This window comes from Balaenoptera physalus, assembly GCF_965194825.1.
Source record: "Balaenoptera physalus genome assembly, chromosome: 11".
In the NCBI taxonomy this organism is placed as follows: domain Eukaryota; kingdom Metazoa; phylum Chordata; class Mammalia; order Artiodactyla; family Balaenopteridae; genus Balaenoptera; species Balaenoptera physalus.
In genome coordinates this window covers 59,356,522-59,381,965 of record NC_138896.1, presented here as the reverse complement: position 1 = coordinate 59,381,965, position 25,444 = coordinate 59,356,522, and the positions used below count along the sequence as shown (strand labels likewise).

At 35.3% G+C, this 25,444-nt stretch overlaps 1 protein-coding gene across 39 annotated transcripts in view; it reads left to right on the top strand.

The window, feature by feature from the left end:
- Positions 1-25,444, top strand: part of CLASP2 (cytoplasmic linker associated protein 2) — a 176,764-nt gene that overhangs the window by 56,951 nt on the left and 94,369 nt on the right. For all 39 annotated transcript variants that reach the window (XM_082411763.1, XM_082411766.1, XM_082411776.1 and 36 more), the window contains 4 exons: positions 12,834-12,913; positions 15,189-15,281; positions 18,124-18,269; positions 21,059-21,194. In XM_082411763.1, the coding sequence (XP_082267889.1) occupies positions 12,834-12,913; positions 15,189-15,281; positions 18,124-18,269; positions 21,059-21,194 (455 nt within the window). The remainder of the gene's footprint in view (positions 1-12,833; positions 12,914-15,188; positions 15,282-18,123; positions 18,270-21,058; positions 21,195-25,444) is intronic.

Sequence of the window (25,444 nt, the reverse complement as noted above, 5' to 3'; positions counted from 1 at the left end):
AAATGGAAATACTTTTTAGAGTTTTCTTTTTGAAATTGCCTTTTTAAAGCTTACTGAGTTATCATGTCCTTATTCCTGTACCAATTATTTTGGCTGCTATTCTTTTCTAAAAATAAAAATTGAATTAGATGATGATATAATTGTTTTTGTTTATCATTAGTACCAGATTCTGACGTTAGTGATTTGTCACTGAGGCTTGTATGTAATCATTGAAACACATCATTCACCAAATCATCAATTGTCAAAGTTCTGTTGTTCTCTCTCACTTACCCATTCATTCAAGCAGACAGAGTATTTTCTCTCTATTGTTTCCATCTAATATCAAAGACTACTTTGAAATGGTTTTAACTTTGAATTCTTACAATTGGTTAATTACTGTCTTTTCAAATTCGGTAGTACTTACTCGTCTTTAGGGTATTTTATATTAGTTTTACTTTATGTCTTACCTGAGGTTTTATTAAGAATGTCTAAATATCTGTTTTCCACAAATTATGCTAATCGTTCCCATTTTTCCCTGTGATGCAAACAACAAAGATGTTTTTCCTTTTAAACAAATAAAGATCATGAAAATCAGTATATATTTGATAAAACAAATCTCACAGAATTTGTTGTTTAATCTTGAAATCTAAATTTTTAATTCATAAACCTCAATTTCTTGTTTTTGAACTTATGTAAAACCAAATAACTTTTCTGTTTGTGTATTTTGTTTTGCTCATTTTCTTCCTCCTTTCTTCCCCCTAATGACAGGGAATGATACTAAACCCAAAAGATTTTAGCCTTGAAGGGATCTTAAAAGATGATCTGACCACAGTTCAGATGAAGAGACTAAGCCTCAGAAAGTTAAATGATGTATCCAAGATCAGTTAGTTATTAGCAGAGATGAAACAAGGGCCCAGTGTTTGGCCCACTGTCAAGGGCTTTTTGGATTATCTCTGGGTCATCTCCTCACTAATACTGCATATAATACATATTTCGTATTTTTATCCCATATAGCAAAACACTATTAATGACATTTGGAATTTAAGGATTGGCCAGTCACCATTCTGTCTTAAATTTCTGTGAATCCCATGTCATTCATCATAAGATGCCCTGGTGCTCTCTCTCTTAACTATGGTTTTAAGGTAAATAAGATTTGAATAATTAACCAATAAGTTATTGTAAATATAAATCAATAAACTGCCCAGTGGCCTACTGTGTCTAAGAATATGTGTGTTTTGCTGTAGTTATTTTCTTTGACCTCAGTTTTGTTTTACCTCTTGTGCAAGACTTAAAGTCAAAGAAATTTCATGTGCAAGGTTTATTTTTTGAAGCATTCAGAATGTTGAGGGGGGGGAAATTAATATAAACAGCCAAACTATTTTGATTAAAATTAGTAGACATATTGAAGACCCAGTCTCTTCACAGATGAGTTCTTGTCTTTATCTACATCTGTACGTAGAGCTTACTGTGTGCAGGGCTTCATGTTAGGCACTGAGGAGACCATAGGAATGCTCAAGAAAAAAAGCAGAAAAGAAATTGGAAAAGAAATTACAATATCTGTCCATGCTCATTATCCCACCAACCAGTGTTAGTGGTTTTTAGTGTTTTGGCCTTTCCATACTTCATTTGCCTATACTTTTTGACTGAGATTTAAGTGTTAGAAAATTATAGTGTCATATAGGTAGGCAAATTGATTTCAAGGTTTGCCTCAGAAAAGAGTGAAATATCATTAATATAGATCACACATGTGGGGGATTTTCCATTAGTTAGATTTGTTATACTTGATCCATATAAAGTAGAAGTTTGTAATAACTTACAATTCCAACTTATATTTATTACATTATATTACTGAATTGGTAAGAAGCATTATTTCTATGATGGGCATGTTGTAAATTTAATTTTTTCCATTAACTTGGCATTTTTCTTTTTTAGAACCAAATTATGTATTTCTTACTAATAAATTGAATGGCATAATTTGATTTTTTAAAATATAAAATGCATACTCACTGTTAACAAGTCTAACATTAGAGAAATGTTTAGAAAAAAAAACTTGCATACCGTCTTGCTTTTCTAATCTCATTGCCCAGTGTTATGTATGAAAGCCTTCCACATCTTACTCCATTTTTATCTGTGTAGGTATTCAGATTAGATTTTATTTTTGCCCCCATTAAACATACTAGTAAACACTTTGCAACTTGCATTTTTTCCACAAAACATCCTTCCGTCCTTCAGCATCAAGAATGAGAGCTATCACATTCTTTTAATAGCTATACAGTATTCCACATTATTGCTGTTCCATGATTTAATAAACTGTTTCTCTGTCAGTGTCATTCAGGTTGTTTGCAACTTTATGCCATTACAAAGAATGCAGGTCTACATGTACTTATGTATTTGGTCATTCTGGTGCTTCTGATCTGTAGAATAGACTCCTCTAAATGAGGTTGCTTGGTCAAGGTTGTGTGTGCTTTTAATTTTTTTTTTTTAACATCTTTATTAGAGTATAATTGCTTTACAATGGTGTGTTAGTTTCTGCTTTATAACAAAGTGAATCATGTGCTTTTAATTTTAATAAAGACATTATTTTACCTTCTCCAGCCTTGAATATAACAGGTTCATTTTGATGGGTGAAAAATGGTACTTCTTTTTCTTAATCCTCATCCGCCTGTCCAGCCAGCCAGCAGCTAGCAAATGTTTACTGAAAGCTTTTAGTATGCTGCTACTCTCGTAATCTCTGGGAAATATCAGTGAACAAGAAGAAAGACCCTGTCCTCCCAGAGTTTATATTCCAGTGAGATTCAGAATATATAAATTCATTAATAGGGATTAGCATATCCTCTTGTGTGAATTGTAATTTGTTATTATTTGCCCATTTTTTAATTGGGCTGTTTGGTCTTCTCATCAGTTTATTACAGTTTTTAAAATATTAGGCCTTTTATGCTTTTATTAAAAGTTACAAATATTTCTTCAGTCTCTCCTTTGTCTATGGCATTTTTATGTCAAAATTTAAAAATTTTTGTTTTGGTAGGTAAAATATCTATCCTTTTTTTTTTTTAACTTCCCAATTTCCTGTCTTGAATAAGAAGGACTATTGTCTAGTCCCGAAAGTTTATACAAATAGTCTAATTTATTCTAAAACATAAATTATTTTACATTTAGTTTGTTCAGTATATCTGGAATTTGTTTTTGTATAAAGTGACAATATATTCATTTTAATTTCTTTTCTTCCTTATGTATGGGCAAGTTAATGTCCATGCAATTGGATAAAACATTCTTTACTCCATTGAATTGAGATACTACTAACTGGATATATTTTGGTTACTGATGTTCCTGATGTTTATCTGTACTTATTCTAGCTTTTTAATGAGTGGTTTCCCAAACTTTTTATTATGAAAAATTTTAAGCATATAGAAAAGTTGGCATGCAGTAAACACTCATCACCTAGATTTAGTAACTAGCATTTTGTCATATTTGTTTTAACCATCTCCATATAGATATATTCCCACACGTATTCTTTTTTTTTCCAAAACTCAACAGTTGGAAAGTAAACTGTAGACATCATGACATTTCAGCCATAAATATTTAATATACGCCTCCTAAGACTTAAAGGTGTGCTTCATTATAACCATAATACAATTATCATATGCCAGAAAATTCCATAATATTATGTATAAAACAATCCCTTCACCAATTTTTATACCATGACATTGACCTTTTTTTTTAAAGAGTCTATGCCAGTTGTCTTTTAGATTGTCCCATGCAGTGGATTTGTCTGATTTTTTTGTGGTGATATTTAACTTGTTCCTTTAAGCCGTTTTATTTGCTGTAAGTTTATTCTAACTATATACCTCCTTTTAAGCACTTCATTCTATATTCACATTTCCTCAAATGTCCTAAAAATATTTTTTAATAAGTGATTCTGTGGGGCCAGAAAGAAAAATTTACTGTTTGTTAGTTCAGGAATGCCCTCTTCTGTTGGTATAGTGAAATGCAACTTCTTTTCTAAATGATACATGGAAGGCTTTCTATTCAGTGCTTCTGATTCTGTGATACCATCTCATTTCAGTAGAACTGTTATCTTCTCTTTCTTCCTTTCCTTTATCCACCAAGCTTTGAAGGAATACCTCCCCCTTCTAAGTGCTACTTACCTCTTGTTCTGAGGGGAACCATATTTGATGTCTTTGTACTCCACTGCCAAGATCCTCCTCTTCCATACAGATTCCTCGGATTTTTCTCTCCAGTGAGGACTCTGTAATTGACATTGCTGGTTTTGGATGTTTATATTTCCCCATTTACCTGTAAATTGAAGTTTGAAGTGAGAACTTGTATTACAAGTATGTGCTGTGGACAGTTTTATTTGTTTTTCTTTTTGATCTCTGGTTTTCAGAGTATTTAGTAAAACATTTGATTTGAATTTGGATGACTACCATTTTCCCATGGGAATCAGAATGTCTACTGTAAGTTTTAAAATTGGGTAAGGAAATAACCTTTTTTTTTTTACTAGATAATCCATTATCTCAGCATTTTGTTGAATTTTAGGCATTATTATTGAATTACTTTCCTTGTTGATCTGAATCACTTCTTTGTCGTGTATCAAATTTTTGTACATTTGTGGGTCTGTTTTCGAAGTTTGTATTTTGTTCATTTGATTAGTTGGCCTATCCCTGCACTAAAACCTAACTGTCATCATTATCTTAGGTTTGTAAGTCTTCATTTCTGGTAGGGCAAGTACTTCCTCCCTTTACTTTTAAGGATTATCTCAACAGTTCTTGGTCCATTGCCCTTCCAGATTTTAGAATCAGCTTGACAACTTCCACAAGAAACCCTGTTGGAGGCTTGATTATGGCAGTACTTTGGGGAGACTGGACATCTTTATGATACTGAGTCTTCCTGTCCATGAACACACAATATCTATCAATTTATTTTAGTGTTCTTTAATGTCTCATTAAAATTTATTCTTTTTTCCGCCTCAAGGTTTTTCACTTCTTTTGTTTTGTTTTTGTTTGTTTGGTTTGGTTTATTTCTAGATACCTCAGAATATTTTTACTTTATGTTAAAAAACATAGTTTTTTTTTGGCTGCGTTGGGTCTTCACTGCTGTGTGCGGGCTTTCTCTAGTTGTGGCGAGCGGGGGCTACTCTTCGTTGCAGTGCGTGGGCTTCTCATTGCGGTGGCTTCTGTTGTTGCAGAGCATGGGCTCTGGAGTGCAGGCTCAGTAGTTATGGTGCAGGGGCTTAGTTGCTCCGCAGCATGTGGGATCTTCCTGGACCAGGGCTCAAACACGTGTCCCCTGCATTGGCAGGTGGATTCTTAACCACTGTGCCACCAGGGAAGTCCCAGAAAGCATAGTATTTTTTTTAATTGTAAAACTTCATTGAAAGAAATTTTAAAAGTCATAAATAAATGGACATACTACATTCCTGGATAGGAAAACAGTATTACAAAGATGTGAGTTCTCCCCAAATTCATCTATAGAGTCAACACATTTTCTTTTTTTTTTTTTAAATTGAAGTATAGTTGACATGCAACGTTATATCAATTTCAGTTGTACAATATAATGATTCAATATTTGTATATATTGCAAAATGATCACCACAATAAGTCTAGTTAACATCCGTCACCATACACAGTTACAGAGCTTTTTTTCCCTTGTGATGAGAACTTTTGAGATTTACTCCCTTAGCAAGTTTCAAATAAGCAGTACAGTGTCAACTCTAGTCACCATGCTGTACTTTACATCCCATGGCTTATTTATCTTATAACTGGAAGTCTGTACCTTTTGACTCCCTTCACCTATTTCATCCACCCCTTGCCTCTGGCAACCACCAATCTGTTCTCTGTATCTGTGTGCTTGTTTTTTTTGTTTGTTTGTTTTTTAGATTTCACATATAAGCGAGATGATACTGTATTTGTCTTTCTCTGTCTGATTTATTTCACTCAGCATGATGCCCTCAAGGTTCCTCGACATAGTATTTTCTTAATTTAAAATTTCTAACTTTGTTGCTGATGCATAGAAATGAAATCAATTATTATATTTTGATTTTGTATCTAGTCACCTAGCTAAAGTTTAATTTTTAATGATTTTACTATATATTATTTTGGGTTTTCTATCTACACCAGGATTTGGCAAATTACAGCCAGCAGGCCAAATATGTCCTTGCTATCTGGTTTTAGAAATAAAGGTTTATTTGGAATGTCGGGGAACTAAGGTCCTGCATGCCCTGCGGCCAAAAATAGATAGATAGATGGACAGATAGATAGATAGATAGACAAAGTGTACAGCTCAGTGTTTTCAAAAAAAAAAATCTGTTTGTTTAAGTGGACCCACATAGTTCAAACCTGTTTTGTTCAAGGATCAAACATATTTGAACTTTGATTGTGAGCTCATTGCTTGAACTTAATTAGTGGAAGTCCTTCAGGTCCAAATTGGGGATTCCAGAAGCTTTCCTCTGAGAAGTTTTTTTCTGCTGGACGCTGGGGAATCACCAATCAGGGACCCCTTCCTAGGGGGCCTCTCCTAGGTCTTGTCTCAACCAGAATTCTCAGTTACTCTTCTCCACCTCTTTACTGGGAACTCCACTTTTCAATAGGGAAAGCTGCAAAGTCACAGTGTAGAAGGAGCAGTTGTCAGGAATGAGAGCAATTGTTGCAGCTACCCTTGCAGCCAGCCTACTGCAGCTTGCCCTCTGACCACGATAATTTACATGCCTCCCACACACAAAATGCACTCATGGACATTTCCCAAAAGTCTCATCCTAATTATACCATCAGGCTCAAAGTCCATGATCCTTTGATCTGCATCAGGTCCAGATGCATGTGAGGTTTCTCTCCTCTGGTGTGGCTCCTCTCCGTGCAGAGGCCTCTGAACTAAAAAGACATCTACTTGCACCCCACGTACTCAACATACAGGACAGAAAAACCATAATAGACACTCCTAAAAAAAGGGGAGGAGGGCTTCCCTGGTGGCGCAGTGGTGAAGAATCCACTTGCCCAGTGCAGGGTACACGGGTTCGAGCCCTGGTCCGGGAAGATCCCACATGCCGTGGAGCAAATAAGTCCGTGCACCACAACTACTGAGCCTGCACTCTAGAGCCTGCGAGCCACAACTACTGAAGCTCGTGTGCCTAGAGCCTGTGCTCTGCAACAAGAGAAGCCAACGCCATGAGAAGCCTGCGCACCGCAACATAGAGTAGCCCCTGCTCGCCGCAACTAGAGAAAGGCTGCGCACGGCAACAAAGACCCAATGCAGCCAAAAATTTTAAAAAAATAAATAAGATAAATAAGTTTCTTTAAAAAGGTTGGGGGAAGGAACAGGAACTTCATAGTAGTCACTGATTTATAGCAATTTTGAAATCCAACAGGAACCTGCTTTCAGGTTCCCTTATTACAGGGGTCATGAATGTTCCATCATGAAGGTTTCATTCTCTCTTTGGGTGTGCTTCTCTAAATCAGTGTTCTCTTCTGTTCTTGGTTTTGCCCTGGACTCTGGGCTCTGCCCCCGAAATCTTTTCTTCTTTTGTATCAAAATGTCCTGTGTTTTCAGCTGAGTGTCTTTTTCAACCCACTTCCCTTAGAAAGTTGGGGATCCAGAAAGCTCTTCTGTCTTTTCATAGCACTCTTCAAAAGCACTGATAGTGCTTTCATTAGTGTAACTCTCTTTAAAAATTATAGATTTTGTATGAATTTCATCAAGGTTCCTGACATATTTCCCTCCATGTTGTTTTTCCAGCATTTATCTTTCTCTTCAGTGCTAGTCGCTTCATTGTAGCATGAGAAGAACCTGCCTCTTTCCATCTCTAAGACTTTGCTCTCCTTGCTCCTGTATCTGTACTTTACCCTTTGTTTCATTCACCATTGTATCCAGCACTTCACCTTATTAGTAGTTAAGGACTAAGTAGAATGGAGTTTTCTCTTTATACTTAAACCTTTTAAAGTAGTATTTGAGGATTTCTGAGAATGCCTCCTCTAGGCAGTCTGGCACACTAGAAACCATGGTATCTCCTGAATGACAGTACCCTCTAATCCCCCTTCCCCTCCCTCTGCTTCCCAACCAGGTGATTACCAGCTTAGAGTGGATTCTAGAGCAGGGATCAGCAAACTATAGTGCACAGGCCAAATCCAGCCAACTGTCTGTTTTTGTTTCACCCATGAGCTAGGAATATTTTTTACATCTTTAAATGATTAAAAATAGTCAAAAAAAGGATAATATTGTGTGACATGTGAAAACTATATGAAATTCAAATTTCAGTGTCCACAAATAGAGCTTTATTGGAATACAACCTTGTTCATTGTATATTGTCTGTGGCTGTTTTCAGGCTACAATGGCAGAGTTGAGAAATTGCAACAGGAACCATATGGCCCATAAAGTCTAAAATATTTACTCTCTTGTTCTTTACAGAAAAGAATTACTGACCTCTGTTTTAGAGTGGTTAGACAGCTGGGCAAAGCTCTTCTGTTCTGTTTCAGCCCATTAGTATTTTCTGGTATGATTGTTAACACAGTTATATTTGAAAGAGCTTTAGTCGAATTGGAAGCCAGCTTCGCTTGTCCTTTCAGCCCAACCTCTACTTGTGCTCCTGCTCTCAAACTTAATTTATCTAAATATATCTCCTCTTGGTGTGCACACTCATTCTCCTTTTCTTGCAGTGATATTTGACATTAAGGCCCATTACTCTTTTTGACTGTCTTCCTATGTAATTCATTCTCCTTGCTGGTGCTAAAGGGATTTTATAGTATTTTTGGGTGAACTTTTTAAAGCTGTATCAGGAAATGGAGTGATGATTGTAAGATAAAACAGTTCATTCAACAGTTTATTCTTGGCCCATTACTCTTTTTGACTGTCTTCTTATGTAATTCATTCTCCTTGCTGGCGCTAAAGGGATTTTATAGTATTTTTGGGTGAACTTTTTAAAGCTGTATCAGAAAATGGAGTGATGATTGTGAGATAAAACAGTTCATTCAACAGTTTATTCCCTATGCAAGGATCCTTTTCCTACTTTGTAGGCCAGACACTCAAAACCAAGGTGAGGGGAAACATTAGGCAAACATGGATTGTAAAAAGGTTTACTTGTAATACATGCAAGGTATAAACAAGGTTAGAATGGGGAGCTCAGAATGTCCTCTGTCTTTACACTATTCGTATATCCCAAACACTCCCATTAGCAGCAGCTCTGCTTAAACAAAGTGATTCTCCAAGGTAAGAGTGAGGTAGATTAGGGTTAAATATTCAGACCATGCAAGTTCTTACCAAATTTGGTAATGCCCATGTCCAGGTTTAGAGACCTAGCTGTCATATCTGAGAGTCACAAGGCTGCATTTATTTGTCTCTGCATCTTCTGTGGGACTTTTAAAAGCCATTATATTCTACTCCCCCACCACTCCCTACTAGCTTATTTGGCCCTAGTCATAAGAAATTACTGCATAATAAAGAAATTATGATTAGAGTAAATTGTGACTTTCAAAGTTAGACTTTCCTGTGTATGTCCTTAGTCATTGGCACATTTTTCTGGCCTTATCTGGGATCTGTTCAGATGCTCTGCATCCCCTTGAAGGTTTTTGACATTGTGTTATGGCTGGCGGGTTAATGTATCGATGTTAGCATTCTGTTGTATGTATGATACCTTAGTAAACTGCATATACACTGTACTAATCCTTCATACTGATCTCCCCTTCACTTCTCCATTCCTCTGTAAAACTTTCTGTCTTCCACACTTTAGTACACTAAGGTTGTTAGCTGGCTCTGCTCTGGTACATCTGCCCAGGTCTCCTCTACCACTTGAGATGTATACTTTCTAGGAGTCGTTGTTTGTTCTCAAACTTGCCTAATGGTTGCTCTTATTATTGTAACAAAGTAATTTGCAAGAAGTGGGAATATAGAGGAACAAAATATATTAATGAATGTGGAAAGAACTTTGTTTTTATGAAAACTGTGTTGAATGTTTAGGAACTGCTTGGTAAGGACCAGTCCCTAACGAAATTTCTGTTCAGTGGCTTAGACAAAGACAACTGTGAAAGATTGGGAAGAAATTGTAAAAATCTAGGCATATGCACTCCTATCAGAGGACCCATTGTCAAAAGCAATAAACCCTGCCATATTAAGAGATTGTAAATGAATGTATCTTATAAGATGTTAAGATAATATGATTAGCTATCTTTTTATTTCTTTGCTTTAGCTGATTATTTTCATGTAATCAGTTAGTTACTAGTACTGATTATGGGCATGGGGTTGAGAGTTTTATTATTTTATTGGATTTTTTAATATCTAGGGGGTAACTATAATTTTTTTACTCTTGTAATTGAATTTCTTATAGCAAGCATGCATTCATTCCTCTTTTAGTTTATGAAATTGTCATTGCTTTTAATTTGCAGTTTTATATTGCCTTAAACTTTATGCTCTTCTGTGGTCCATCTCTTATTGCTGTTAAAACTCATATACAAAGACCTTCTGAGGTTTTCATTTGTTTTTAAGATAAGGAGCTTTTTATACACCTTTGGAAATCCTGAGTATTTTTTATTTTTTAGGATGATTTTTTTTAAGTCCAGTTTTGCAGTATTTATATCTCCTTTGGTAGATGATAAACTTAATTGAAGAGATATTTTCTGTTTAATTTTTTAACCAGAGAGATTTTTTAAGTGAATTGTCCATTGGAATGTACATCTTAGGTATTTGAAAACCACTTCATATGTTGGATTTTTACCATGAAGAAAATAAATAATAAGTAGAGTTAGCCAGATTTCAGTCAGAAGACAGAATCCACAAGTTATTTTTGCAGAGAGAATTTAATATAATTTGTTAAATGGGTATTGATGAATTAAGAATGCAAAAAGAGAACACTAAAGTATCATGGAAGAGGCCGAGGAGGCGAGAAGATTACTGACCCTTCTGCCGGCTTCACAGTCCATCAGTGCAGAGCCTTCCCGGCATTTATTCTCCTTCCCCCCCAAACAGGTGTCTCCTCCCCAGCTACCTATACCACAGTACTCTCAGCGGCTGTGTTAAGATTCCTTGGTTGAGTTTTGTGACGACAGTTCTCCATGAAGCCTAGTTCCCTCTGTTGACTCTGGTTTCTCCACTGTCATTAAGAGCAAAGACACTATTTTAGTGTCTTCTGCACAACAATTACATATAGCAGCTGAGTACCCGGGAAATAATATTTATAATTCATACTACTTCTGTTAAACAACTCCCCTCCCCATTTAAATACTGGTTAATTTGAAAAAAAATAAAAATAAAAAATAAAGTATCATGGATGTAGCAATCACAGTAAATAGCTCCTACCCCTAAAGCTGGAAGAACAAAATGAGGTTAAAATTATTGAAACATAGAGGCTTAGAGGAGAGGCCCTGCAGAGCTGTGACTTGACCTCTGAGGAGCAGGTACTAGCTGCCTGGTGTCTCTGTCAGGCATAGTGAGCTGGTTTCAGTGAATGTTAGAAAAACTGCTGTCTGGAACTGCTACTGAAATGAGCAACCTGCCAGAGTTGCTAGGGTTTTACTGACAAGAAGAGGAAGTAGTTAGGAAGGAGTAGGTCCCTTCTTCCTTCAGCTTTCATTCTTTCCCCATCTCTACTGACACAGTTTAACAGGAAACCATTAGAATCAGCAGAAAAATGGTTTGCTCAGTCCTAGGCCCAGCATCACAATATAAAAGAGTGTATTTGGAGCTGAAAGACAATAGCTAATTATTGGCTCTTAAACAACTACTGCCTATTAAGTTTACTTTTTTATTGTGTATGTGCAATAAAAGATTTGTTTGTATATTTAAAGTTAATTTCAAGACCCTCATTTCTTTCACATTTGCTTTCCTGACCACTGCAGCACATGTGGATCCTCTGCCTCACTTATTTGGCTTGCTTGCTTATTTATTTATTTATTTATTTATTTATTTATTTATTTATTTATTTATTTATTATTTTTAAATTTATTTATGGCTGTGTTGGGTCTTCATTTCTGTGTGAGGGCTTTCTCCAGTTGCAGCAAGCGGGGGCCACTCTTTTTTTTTTTAAACTATTTATTTATTTATTTATGGCTGTGTTGGGTCTTCGTTTCTGTGCGAGGGCTTTCTCCAGTTGCGGCAAGCGGGGGCCACTCTTCATCGCGGTGCGCGGGCCTCTCACTATCGCGGCGTCTCTTGTTGCGGAGCACGGGCTCCAGATGCGAGGGCTCAGCAATTGTGGCTCACGGGCCTAGTTGCTCCGCAGCATGTGGGATCTTCCCAGACCAGGGCTCAAACCCGTGTCCCCTGCATTGGCAGGCAGATTCTCAACCACTGCGCCACCAGGGAAGCCCGCGGGGGCCACTCTTCATCACGGTGCGCGGGCCTCTATCGCGGCCTCTCTTGTTGCGGAGCACAGGCTCTGGACGCGCAGGCTCAGTAGTTGTGGCCTACGGGCCTAGTTGCTCCGCAGCATGTGGGATCTTCCCAGACTAGGGCTCAAACCTGTGTCCCCTGCATTGGCAGGCAGATTCTCAACCACTGCGCCACCAGGGAAGCCTTGGCACCGTTATTGACATTTAGGGTCATATAAACTGACTGCTCAGCTTTTTAAATGTTTATCCTTTCACCTGTATTTCTTGTGTCCCTGCTCTTGCATTGAATGAGGGATGAGAGGGCTCTGTTCCTATAGTTTGGATTCTACTACCAGCCTCATCTAGTACCTTACAGAGGGCTAATCAACCACTGCTAAGTACCTTCTCTTTTCTGAAAAGTTGGAGATTTTTTTAATACCTTCTTATAAATTGGAATGTCTCAAAATTACACCTTTTTCATATCAAAAGAGTTAATTTTTTTCATGGTGTTCTTAGTGCTAAAGTGCTTAAAAGTAAACTTTAAAAGATAAATTTATTTTTAATTACCAGGTGCTTCTAAGGAAGGAGGTGCCGGAGCAGTTGATGAAGATGATTTTATAAAGGCTTTTACAGATGTCCCTTCTATACAGGTAAGGATGCCAGTAAAGTGGCATTCCCCATGAATATTGCCTATGTGCCTGTTCGTAGTATTATTTATTTTTGTCCCTGTTTTCCAAATTCTTTTTTTCCTGAATTGACTTGCCAAACTATTATTTGTTGGTACAATTAGACTTCCAAGTGATTTTTTCAGTGAGGCTGAAACAAAATTGAATCCATATCATTGAATCATCTTACATTGCAATGTCCAACTACATCCACTTTTTTTTTTTAGAGGTGCCTGTGATACAATGTTCTTCCATTTTTTTTCCTCCTACCTTTCTGTCCACTTCATCTCTTTCTCCTTTAAAGCCACATCCTTCTTTACTTGACTGTTGAATACTGAGATTTCTTAAGGGTTGGTTCTGGGCCTCTCTTCTCGCTCTCCATTTCCTTCCTTCCTTCAAATCCATGGCTTTACTTCGTGCCTTTACATAGGTAATGCACAGGTTTTTATCGCTAAGCCAGAACTCTCTTTAGTGCAAAAATAATTTTTCCACTGATTGTTTATTTGACATCTCCTTTTAGATGTCTCAGAAGCATCTCAAATTCAACGTGCCCACAACTGGGCTCATGATCTTCCCCTTTCAAACCTACTCTTCCAGTGTTTTATATGTGGAAACCTAATTAGTTACACAAGTTAGAAACCTAGGAATTATTTTATTGCAGCCAATTCCTAACTTAGTGGTATTCAAACTTCTTCTCTCTGTATGCCCCCTAAAAGAATGTTTAAAAAATTATGTACCCCCTCACTAAAGTAAATTTTTGAGTCGACCCTTTTTTCCCATGTTAGGGGAGGGGGAGCCTGGCATTGTATTCCAGAGCAAAACATCATAATAAGATTAGGAGTGGGAGAGGAACCTGCCTTTCTTTTTAAATATTGCAGAAGGACTTTTGTGAAGGGAAAGTGGGAGGCAGGAAAGGCTCAGAAGCCTCCAGTAATCACTCTGTAACAAATGTTTATCTGGTCCCCCTCCTGCCTCTTCAGCCTTGTCTCATGCCTTGCTCCCCTTTGTACTCTTGTTTTTGGCAAGTTTTTGTTTTAAGGAAAAGGAGAATTTGATGGCCGTTGAAAGTGAAAAATATAAATAGGGCCTATTTGATGGCAGTATCTGTTTGTACTACTCAGATGGTATCTAGGACCCCATTCTTTCTTATGTCTCATTTCTGGATTCTTCTGCATTGTCTTCCCTCATGGTCAGCAACATGGCTGCAGCTGTCCGAGCCTCACTCCCTTAGTACCCTCTGCCTCTTCCCCAGCTGACCATGTAAAACTTTGAAATTCACTCTAACTGAACTAATTTAGGTTTTGCGCCCACCTCTGAACCTTGACTGTGATGTAGAGAAATACTATGCACTGACAGACTTAGGCCTTGGGTCACTATCTCTTCCCCTGATCCCCTTTGCACTCTTTACTACTGTACTTGGCCTTCTTTCAGTTTCTTTCTGTCACAGAGCCTTTGCACATGCTGTTCACCACAGGGAAGGCTGATCTTTCTCTATTTTGTCTAATGATGTCTCCCTCATGCTTTAGCTCTCAATTCAAGCTTGACTTTCCTAACTAGTTCAAACCCCCTATTGTATGTATACTTTCATAGCAGTATGTACTTCTCCTTGGTGATACTTTCTATTTGCAATTTCATATTTTATATCATTTGATTAATTTTTTTCTTTCCCTGACTAGATTATAAGTTCCATAAGGCAAAGACCATGCCTATTTTTTGCTCACCATAGTGTCCTTAGTGCCTAGAATGTTACATCCCTGTTATGTGGATATTTGTTAAGTGAATGAAAGGATAATGGTGTTTGGCAGACAGTTAGCTCCAGAGGGAATAAAGCATGTAGCTCTCCTGGCTACAGTCTAGCGAGAGGGTCAGAGGAGGGACTAACCTAAAACATGTCCTTTTGCAATATTGTATAATAAGTATACGAATGCAATAGATATGTTATATACCTGAAGTCATTTTGAGAACTCAGTCCTGTTTTTACTAATCTGTTGGATATTTGCATTTTGTTTTTAAATGACAAAGCACTTTAAAAGTATATTTGAAGTTACTCATGAGTGGAGAAATATCCTTACCTGGGTAACAGGTAAGGAAGACAAAGCCTTTTATTTTATTATTATCTATAATGTATTTTCATTCTCCATTTAAAAATGGTGCTAGAATGGGAAATAATACTATTACTGGAAAGATTATTTGAACATGAGGGCATAATTTTGCTGTGGCAAGAAATATTAATGTTATAATTTTGCATCTTTTCTTTAAGATCTATTCTAGTCGAGAACTTGAAGAAACATTAAATAAAATCAGGGAAATTTTGTCAGATGACAAACACGACTGGGATCAGCGTGCCAATGCAGTAAGTTTTTTACTTTTTATTTTCTTATCCCTCTCCTTTTTTTTTCAATGTTCTTTTTCAAAAACTTGGAAATTCGATAGTAGTACTATCTGGTATTTGCTTATGAAATAGAGAGTCTGATAGGTAACATTTCTTTCTGGAAAATACATTGAGATAATAGGCCTTTTCTTAGTTAGGGTCCATTTTTTTCTGTTTTGCTAATCAGGTGGAGCCTATCTCACCCATTTGTTAGTGTCTCCACTGTGCTACTTTTTGAGCTTCATTGATGCCCCGGGACCATGACTCTCCTTAGGGTTACATAGTTGTGGAGTAAAGGGAACCCTCCTGCACTGTTGGTGGGAATGTAAATTCGTAGGGATGGCATTAAATCTGTAGATTGCTTTGGCCAGTATGGCCATTTAACCGTATTAATTCTTCCAATCCAAGAGCATGAGATGATTTCTTTGAATCATCTTTAGTTTCCTTTATCAACGTGTTATGATTCTCAGCATATAAGTCTTTCACTTCCTTGTTCAGGTTTATTCCTAGGTTGTTTTTTTTTTTTATGTGATTTATAAAGGGAATTTTTTTTTTTTTTTTTTACTTTTTCTTTCTGATAGTTTATTGTTAGTGTAAAGAAATGCAACAGATTTCTGTATGTTAATTTTGTATCCTGGTACCTTGCTGAATTCGTTTATCAGTTCTAATAGTTTTTGTGTGGTGTCTTTAGGGTTTTCTATATAAATTATCATGTCATCTACATATAGTGACAATTTTCCTCTTCCCTTCCAGTTTGGATACCTTTAATTTCTTTTTTTGTTGATTTCTGTGGCTAAGACTTCTAAATTGAATAGAAGTGGTAGAGAGGCCATCCTTGTCCTGTTCCAGATTTTAGTGGGAAGGCTTTCAGCTTTTCACCGTTGAGTATTGGGTTTGAGTTTGGCATAAACCATTGGCTGTGGGTTTGGCAAAAATAGTTTTTATTATGTTGAGATATGTTCCTTCTATACCCACTTTGATAAGAGTTTTTACCATGAATGGATGTTCAATTTTATTAAATGTTTTTTCTGCATCTGTTGAGATGATCATGTGGCTTTTGACCACATTGATTTGCGTATGTTGAACCATCCTGTGACCCTGGGATGAATCCAACCTGACCATGGTGTATGATCCTTTTTATGTGTTGTTGGATTCAGTTTGCTAATATTTTGTTGAGGATTTTTGCATCTATATTCATGAAAGATATTGGCCTATAATTTTCTTTTTTGGTAGCGTCTTTGTCTGATTTTGGTATCAGGGCGATGGTGGCTTCATAAAATGATTTTGGGAGTATTCCCTCCTCTTCAGTCTTTTGAAAGAGTTTGAGAAGGATTGGTATAAGTTGTTTTTTGTACGTTTGGTAGAATTCCCCAGTGAAGCCATCCAGTCCTGGACTTTCTTTGCAGGGAGTTTTTTTTATTGCAGATTCTATTTCACTCCTAGCAGTTGGACTGTTCAAATTATCTATTTATTCTTGATTCAGTTTTGGTGGGCTGTATGTTTCTAGAAACTTGGATGGACTTGTTTTTATATTTTGTGCTGTTTTAACAATATTGCAATAAACATCCTTGCACATATTTATAACAATGGTGTTTTTATTTTTATAGCTTAAATTTTTTAAAGTAGATTGGTGGGTAAAGAGTAGATGCAATTTTATTTTAGTAGACATTGCCAAAATATTTTGAACAAAGGTATTAGTCATCCATGATCTTAACAGTGAGAGCTATTACTGGGTGCTATCGAGTCTTTTTAACTTTTGCCAATCTAATGAAGGCAAATGATGTGTCTCTGTTGTAATTTGCATTTGCTTATCACTGGTAAGGTTGAACACATTTTCTTATATTTATTTTGCCCAATTTAATATTTGGTTATTTGTCTTTTGTACTTATATATTGCAGATAATTTTTTCCTACCATATTGTAATTTTTTTTAGTTGTTTAGATGCCTTCTGATTTCTCTTCTGCTTATGATAGTTTGCCTACCTTATATACCCGAAGATTGTATAACTGTTCTTTCAGATGTTTTTCTAACATCCACAGTGTTTTATTTTTATGTTTTCCATCCTTAATTCATCTTTAAAGATATCTTTAAAAATTTAGAAAACCACAGAATTTAATATGAAGTTATACATAATAATGGGTATGATAGGTAAACTTTTAGCTTGTATGTGTGAGCACAGATGTGCACCTGAGTGTATCTCAATTGACTGATTAATTTTATTAGGTATGCATGATGTTTATATGGAAAACATTTGGCAATCCTATTCTTAAAGGTTTAGAAATAGGGAGAAAGAGCTATTTGTGTCACAAAGTAAGTGTGATAATGTTAAAATATTGGAGATGGTGATGACTTAATGGTTGATCCTTTTGATTTTTTACTTTTGCATATGGATGAATATAGTTTCCAAATTTGGTTCTTTTAAAAATAGGCTTCTTAGTAGATAGTGGTAATGGTTGCCCTACATTTTGAATGTACTTATTGCCACTAAGTTGTATACTTTAAAATGGTTAAAATGGTAAATTTTATTTTAATGTGTATTTTGTGACAATTTTGAAAAGACTCCCTTAAAACTTCAAAATTTACTTACCTACTCATACATTACATGTCTATTATGCATATAATTAAATCTATAATGTTCTTTTCCAGAAAGCTTGTTTGTTTGCATGTTTATTTATAAGATACATTTAATGCTGTTAAAATGTCTGAATATAATTATGAAATATAATGAAAAAATTTTTAATTTTGTTCCAATAGTGAAGTTTAGGTAGCTTTTTTTTGCACTGCCACTTTTTAACGTCAGTAATGAAAATTCTCTTTATTTCAGCTTAAGAAAATTCGATCATTGCTTGTTGCTGGAGCTGCACAATATGATGGCTTTTTCCAACATTTACGCTTGTTGGATGGAGCACTTAAACTTTCAGCTAAGGATCTTAGATCCCAGGTGGTTAGAGAAGCTTGCATTACTGTGGCGTAAGCATATTCTTTTTTGTGATAAGTATTTTTTATGAACGAATTTTGTACTCATTGATTCAGTGATTATTCAGTAAAGCACTAGCAGGATAACCCCCAAAAAGCATATATATGTTCCAAACATCATATATATAAGGATTAAATTTGTGTGATTAAAAAAAAAAATCTTTCTTAATAGCACTTTATACCAACCTTAAAATATGTTTATATGTCTAAAGTCTACTGGTGGATTTTTGGTCACTAACTCTGTGAGTATAAGAAGAAAGTGAATGGGTCTGAGAACTGGCTATATGTAACTTTCTCTTTGCTAATTTGGATATTAAGCTTTTTATTTCTGATATTTTAGCAGTTGTCTTGGAATTATAACATGCATCACTAACTTATCAAAGTCTAAACCTATTTTGTATGTTTATATTTTTCTAAAATTTAAGGTTGGTAGAACACTTAAACTCCTTTTACCACTTCTCCCGACCAGAATACTTTGTTGTGTATGTTGTTGTATTACTTTGAAGAGAGGGAACACAAAGATGCCTACCATTAATATTTATAATCTGGATTGTATTAGATGTCCTAGTCAAAACAGAATAAACAAACAAATAAAAAACCCCTCAGGAAATAAAAACTATGAGGATTGCAAGAAAAGGAACAAAACTGCCCTTATTAACAAATGATATAACTATCCATGCAGAAAATGATAAGAATTGATAGATAAATTATTATAATTAAGGGAATATATATAGCAAGATTGCTAGATACAAGTCAATATACCAAAATAATTGAATATCTCTTGATAACAAAACAAAACAAAAATCCACAAATTGTAACCTTCAAAAATAGTCCGTGATGGGAATGCTGCTTCTTGCCATGATGCAACAACTGGTACAGGATTAGCCCTCTTGCAGAAAACTGGAGAAAATATGTAAGACAACTGTGTACAGATGATGGACAGCAGGCAGAGCAGGAGTGTAATTCTTGAAACAAACAAGTCAGTTGAACAGTATGATCAGCACAGTTTTGACCTGGATGCATTTTCTGGACCGTGGAGAGGGAGGGAGAACCCAGGCAGAGCAAGGCAGTCTCACTGAGTTGAAGAAGAAACAGATTGGAGGTTCTGAAAGCTGAAGTGGCTAAAATTTGCAGTGCAGAACGCTGGAGAGGAGAGATATACAGAAAAAGAGTTATAGAAATCTGCATAGGGGATCCCATGAGTCTAGTTGAATACTAATCTGTGCATGTGAAAGATACAACTCCCTGAGGACTGGAAAGAACTCCTGGAAGCTATAAGATAAACAACAATTCCCAGAGTTCACCTGGGCCGGGAGAGGTTCAAGTTCTGACGAGCCAGATTGGAGAAACGTTGTTGAACACCCAGGGCATTCAGTAGAAACCCCAGAAAGGCTGTTGTATAGGAATAGGACTGTTCAGGCTACTCTAGAGGCTGAGTACTCTGCAGTACTCTCAGGCCACCCCTCCCAGTAAGCTTATAAAGATCAAGCTGATTTCAAAGTACATCACTGGCCTACCAGAACAAAACTCTTACACTCTTTAAAGGAAGACAGCAACATCCGGGCACAGGTGGCACCTCTCTGCTTCTGATTTGAGTTTCACATTGGAAAACTGAAAGTATAACTGAACACTAGTAAGTCAGTCTGAGTCTGAGTACCTCTTTGAACCAGGAACCTGAAATTCTGGAGCTAACTGTACCCCAACCATGTATTTTAGATAAGATATAAGTTATATAGAAATTAAATAATTCCACAAACATTGTCAGAACTGTAATTACAGCATTCTTCCTAAGTGTTTTACCCAAAATCATATTAAATTAATTAGCCTGGATTAGTTGTTTAACTACAAATTTGGAAAGAGAAGACAGACGTCCTTAGAGTCACCCAACTAATCAATGTATGGTAGAGTTCTATTTTCAATCAAGAATTCTGAAATCCTACACCAAAGATGTCAGGGAGTACTTGTGACCGAAATATTAATATTTCTCATTAATAGAAATAGAGGAGTACTGGGACTTCCCTGGTGGCGCAGTGGTTAAAAATCCGCCTGCGAATGCAGGGGACACGTGTTTGATCACTGGTCCGGGTAGATCCCACATGCCTCAGAGCAACTAAGCCCATGCACCACAACTACTGAGCCTGTGCTCTAGAGCCTGCGAGCCACAACTACTGAGCCTGCATGCCACAAATGCTGAAGCCCATGCGCCTAGAGCCCATGCTCCACAACAAAAGAAGCCACCGCAATGAGAAGCCCGCACATGCAATGAAGAGTAGCCCGCACTCACCACAACTAGAGAAAGCCCGCATGCAGCAACGAAGACCCAACACAGCCAAAAATAAAATTTTAAAAAATAGAAAGAAATAGAGGAGTACTGATTTGGGAAAGATTTTACTTATTTGTCAAATATGTTGAATTTAAGATTGATATTGGGACATCAGAGTGGAAATATCCAATGGATAAAGACTAAAGTTAGTACAGTCAGAGCTGAGTGTTTTACCTGTCATGTTAATGGTTAAATTCTGAGATTAGATGACTTCTCCATTGCAAAGAGATGGTTAAAATGCCAAATTTCAACTTTGCACTCGACAGTAAAAGGACGGGGAAAAGAAGGAAGTAGGTAGTATCTGCACTTGCCTTTCTCTCTTTTGTTTTTCTGCCATTGGAACTGGTTAAAATAAAAATTTTGTTAATTCAGTAAAAGAATATTTTAAAATTGTATGGTCCTACCTATATTTAATGTTAAACTATTTTTTTAAAAAACATTTTTCTGTCTTCCTTTATAGCCATCTTTCAACAGTTTTGGGAAACAAGTTTGATCATGGAGCTGAAGCCATTGTACCTACACTTTTTAATCTCGTCCCCAATAGTGCAAAAGTCATGGCAACTTCTGGATGTGCAGCAATCAGATTCATAATTCGGGTAAGTTCTTTTCTTTTCCTTTCTTTTCTTTTGTTCTCTTTTCTTTTTTCTATCTTTCTCTCTGTGTGTTTGTCCACCTCTCTGTCTGTATGTCTGTCTCTCAGTGTACTTAAATAAATCATTGGTATTTTTTTAAACCCCAAAGGAAAATTACTTTTGAATTATTTTTCTGATAATAAAAGTAATACACAGTTATTATTGAACATTTAAATAGTACAGAGGATTACAAAGTAAACATGCTTGCATACAGAATATAATAGACATAATATTCATGTACGTGTGTGAGTGTGTGTGTGTGTGTGTGTGTGTGTGTGTGTATAACCACATTATAGGTGGTAGCAGGCAAATGTAAAACAATAAAAAAGTTAGAGACAGTGGTAAAAGATGACAGACAAATTCTTAATATTTCTCATCATCCACATCTTGAAGGTGCCCAAAAGAACAGAGTTAAAAAAAATAAATCTTCCACACTTGAATTCTGCTGTTCTGCAACTAACCACGCTAGCCATTCAGTATGTACTTTTCCAAACTTCTGTTCTTGCCTGTACAAACTATATTTACTACAAAATGTAAATGTAGCATTTGTATTTTACATATATGTAAAAATAATGTTTTTTTACACTTTTTAAACTTCATGTACTTGGGCAGCTTCCCTTGTCCATACAAATAATTATTTTTAAAGTCTAAATCAGTTCTCTATTAAAGAACATAATATTAAATTGTCCTCACCATTCTTCTCCCTGAGGTTTATGAAGTTCTTTCTTTCCACCCTTTACCAACATTGTGCATTATTAGTATCTTAAAGGTTTTAAAAATTTAATAATTGAAATATTATTTCATATTCTACTTTGCATTTCTTGGATTATTAGAGACATTAGGTTTTCTTTTTTCTTTAATAGTTTTTCTTTGGATTGCCAGTTTATACTTTGTGCATTTTTTTCCTCACTTATTTCTAAGGCCTTTTTTATACGTTATAAGGACAGTCAGCCCTCCTTATCCATGGGTTCTGCATCTGTGGATTCAACCTCAGATCAAAAATATTTGGGGGGAAAAAAATCCCAGAGAGTTCCAAAAAGCAAAACTTGAATTTGCTTCCTGCTGGCATCTATTTATATAACATTTACAGTAATTACAACTATTTACTTATCATTTACATTGTATTAACTATAATAAGTAATCTAGAGGTGACTTAAAGTATACAGGAGGATGTGTGTAGGTTTTATGCAAATACTGCACCATTTTATATAAGGGACTTGAGCATCCACAGATTTGGGGATCCTCCCAGGGTCTTGGAACCACCCCTGTGGACACTGATGGATGACTGTAAATTAATTCTATGTTGCAAATATTTTGTGCCAGTTTGTCAATTCTTCAAATATTGTTTAAGCTATCATTTGTTATATATAGAAATTTGAAATTTTTTTGCTTTGAGACAATGCTCCTTTTGTGGTTTTTGTTATAGTTAAAACAACCTTCCTCATTTCTCAATTATAAAAATATTCAATTGTTTAAAACTTTCATGATTTTGTTTCTTAGGTTTAGATCTAACTCAGTTTTATTTCTGTGTGAAATACAGGTATCTAACTTCATTTTCCCCCAAATACAAAGCCATTTGACCCAGTGGCATGTAGTGAATTACAGTTCAGTCTTTTCTTAAAATACCACTGTTTTCATGTAGTAAATTTCCATAAATATATGGGTCTATTTTTTAAATGCCTTTTCAGTTTCTGTGATCAGTTTGTCCTCTCCTGTTAAGTGATGTTTTTTTCTAATACTGCTGTACCAGAAGGTTTTTTCAGCAATTAAATCCAGTGCCTATGAAGAAATCTATGAATCTATCTATGGAAATGTTCGTTTCTTTCTGTTTTAATATTTTTGTAAGCTTCACTAAATCTGGCACCTTCATAACAGTGTTCAAAAATAGTGGAAATTATTGAAATCTTTGTTTTATCCCTGAGTTTAATGGGAGTACTTTAAATATGATGTCTGGGATAACTTTCTCGATACTTTACGTAAAATTAGGTTATGAGAATTTCCTCCTATTTCTATTTTGCTAAATTTTGGTCAACAATAGATGTGGAATCTTGTCAGATATCCCTTTAATATCTTTAGAAATGGTTCTCTTTTCATTTATCCATTGTACATTCATGAGCTAAATTCTGCTTGGCCATTGTACCTTATGATGCTGCTAGATGCAGTTGGCTAATTAAGGTTTTGGTATTTACTTAATATAAGTCTTTTGTAGAATTTTCTGTAATTTTTTTGTTTAACATATTTTGTTATTAGGGTTTGCTGACTCTAAGTTATCCAGTAATATTTCTAGTGGTTTAGACTGGGCGTTCTTGCATCTCTTTTTGAAGTATTCTTGGTTATTTGTGTTTTCTCAGAATATCTATTTCATATAGATTTTAAGACTCCTTGGCATGAGGTTGTATACTGTTAATTTAAAAAAAAGTTTCTTCCACTGTGGTTATACTGCCATTTTTTCTTATTATATTATTATATGTTCTTTTAAAAAAAAAAAACACTTGCTAGAGGTATTGTTATGGATTTTTTTATAAGCTTCAAGTTTGTTTTATTGGTACCAATGGGTGCTTTAATTTTTTCTAGTTCTTTAGTTTCTACATTTGTGTTTCTTAATTCCTTTCTTTGACTTGCTGTGGCTTTTACCTCTTTTTTTCCCCCTAGATTTTTGTGGTATATCCTTAGATAATTTGTCATAGTTTTTGTTGTTTAATATTACAACACTTTCTTATTATTTTCTTCTGAGTTTGGCATTAGCAGCATCCAGTGACTTAGATTTATCACATTCTCTTTATTTTATAATTCTCAATCATTTGTAATTTCCATTTCAACTTTCTCTTTGAATTACATAAGGATATTGTTTGCATTTTCAAATGGTTCTTTTGTTCTTATCATTATATTATCTCATGATATTCTGATCATACAATTTGGTTGTACAATTTCTTCTTCATTGAATCACCTGAATTTTGTTAGTATCCTAATACATCATAAATTTAGATAGATAGTCTTTTAGTATTTGCAAAATATGGAATTCATTTATAGGGTACTTTATTCATTACTAAATCTAGTTTGTTTATTATTCAAATTCTTCATGGTCTCATTTTTTAAAAAGCTGCTTTATCTGGCAAATTCTGATTCTAGTTTTTATCAACTTTATTTTCCTAACAATTCTTGCTTCATGTACTTTATGTATGGTGAAAGTTTTTGACTACTACCATCTTGAAATAGTATTTTTTCTTTCCTATCTTTTCTGTTTTATGTTCATTGTATTTGCTCCTTACCTGTTTCATTATTTTCTTAGAAGTTTCTTACTCATTGTCAGTGTCAGGAATAAAACCTCTGTTTTACTTCCCCAGCCTTTTAAAAAGTATATATTTTATCTTATTCATGTCATTTTTTTCCCCTTAACCATTAAATTAAATTAAGCCAAAGACATTTTCATTTTCAGCAATTGAAATTAATTGCTTTTTTTTTTTTTTTTTTTTTTTGCTGCCTTTATTCCTGCCCAATCTTTATTAGGAAACTCTTCCCATTTAAAATTTTTCTGTGATTTTAGTGTGTTCTCAGGTTTCATATATATTTATCTTTGCGTATTTCAAAATGGCTTTTCTTTGCCTTTTTACAGGAACTCAAAAACTGGACTTCAGGTTCACATTTCTTTTCCCTCAGAATTATGTCCTTTTCACTCAATTGTTTTCTTAACTTTTTATTGTTTCTATAATAAGTTAGATATCATTTGATTTTTTAATTTAAAACAAAACACCACCTTAGGAAGCTTCATAGAAGAGTCTCTGTGTCAGGAGTTCCCTCACGGCAGGCCTTGGAGTAGATCATCTTTCATTAGTGCTTTCTTTACATAGTGGAGCCAGATTTCTGACTAAAATGAAGTTTCCTTAAATTTATGTTAGTTTTCATGGATCATTTATTTATTGCTTCTGTTTGTCGTTTATCATTTCCTAAATATTTTTTTGTTTTCTGTCTTACAGCTGTATATGTTCTCAGGAAAAATTCCTTTAAATTCTACTTACTATCTTATGATCTCACTGAAAATACAAATCGGGTGTTTTGTTGTTGTTGTTTTACATTATTTCCTGTTTTCTATATTTTGTTTCCCAGGTTCTGACTTGGTGTTTGGTTGAATGCATCATCTGTAATTGTGAGGGTCACTTTTTATTTTCCTTTGGTATAGCTCCCCCGAGTATGGTGTAACAATAGTTAGGTTAGTC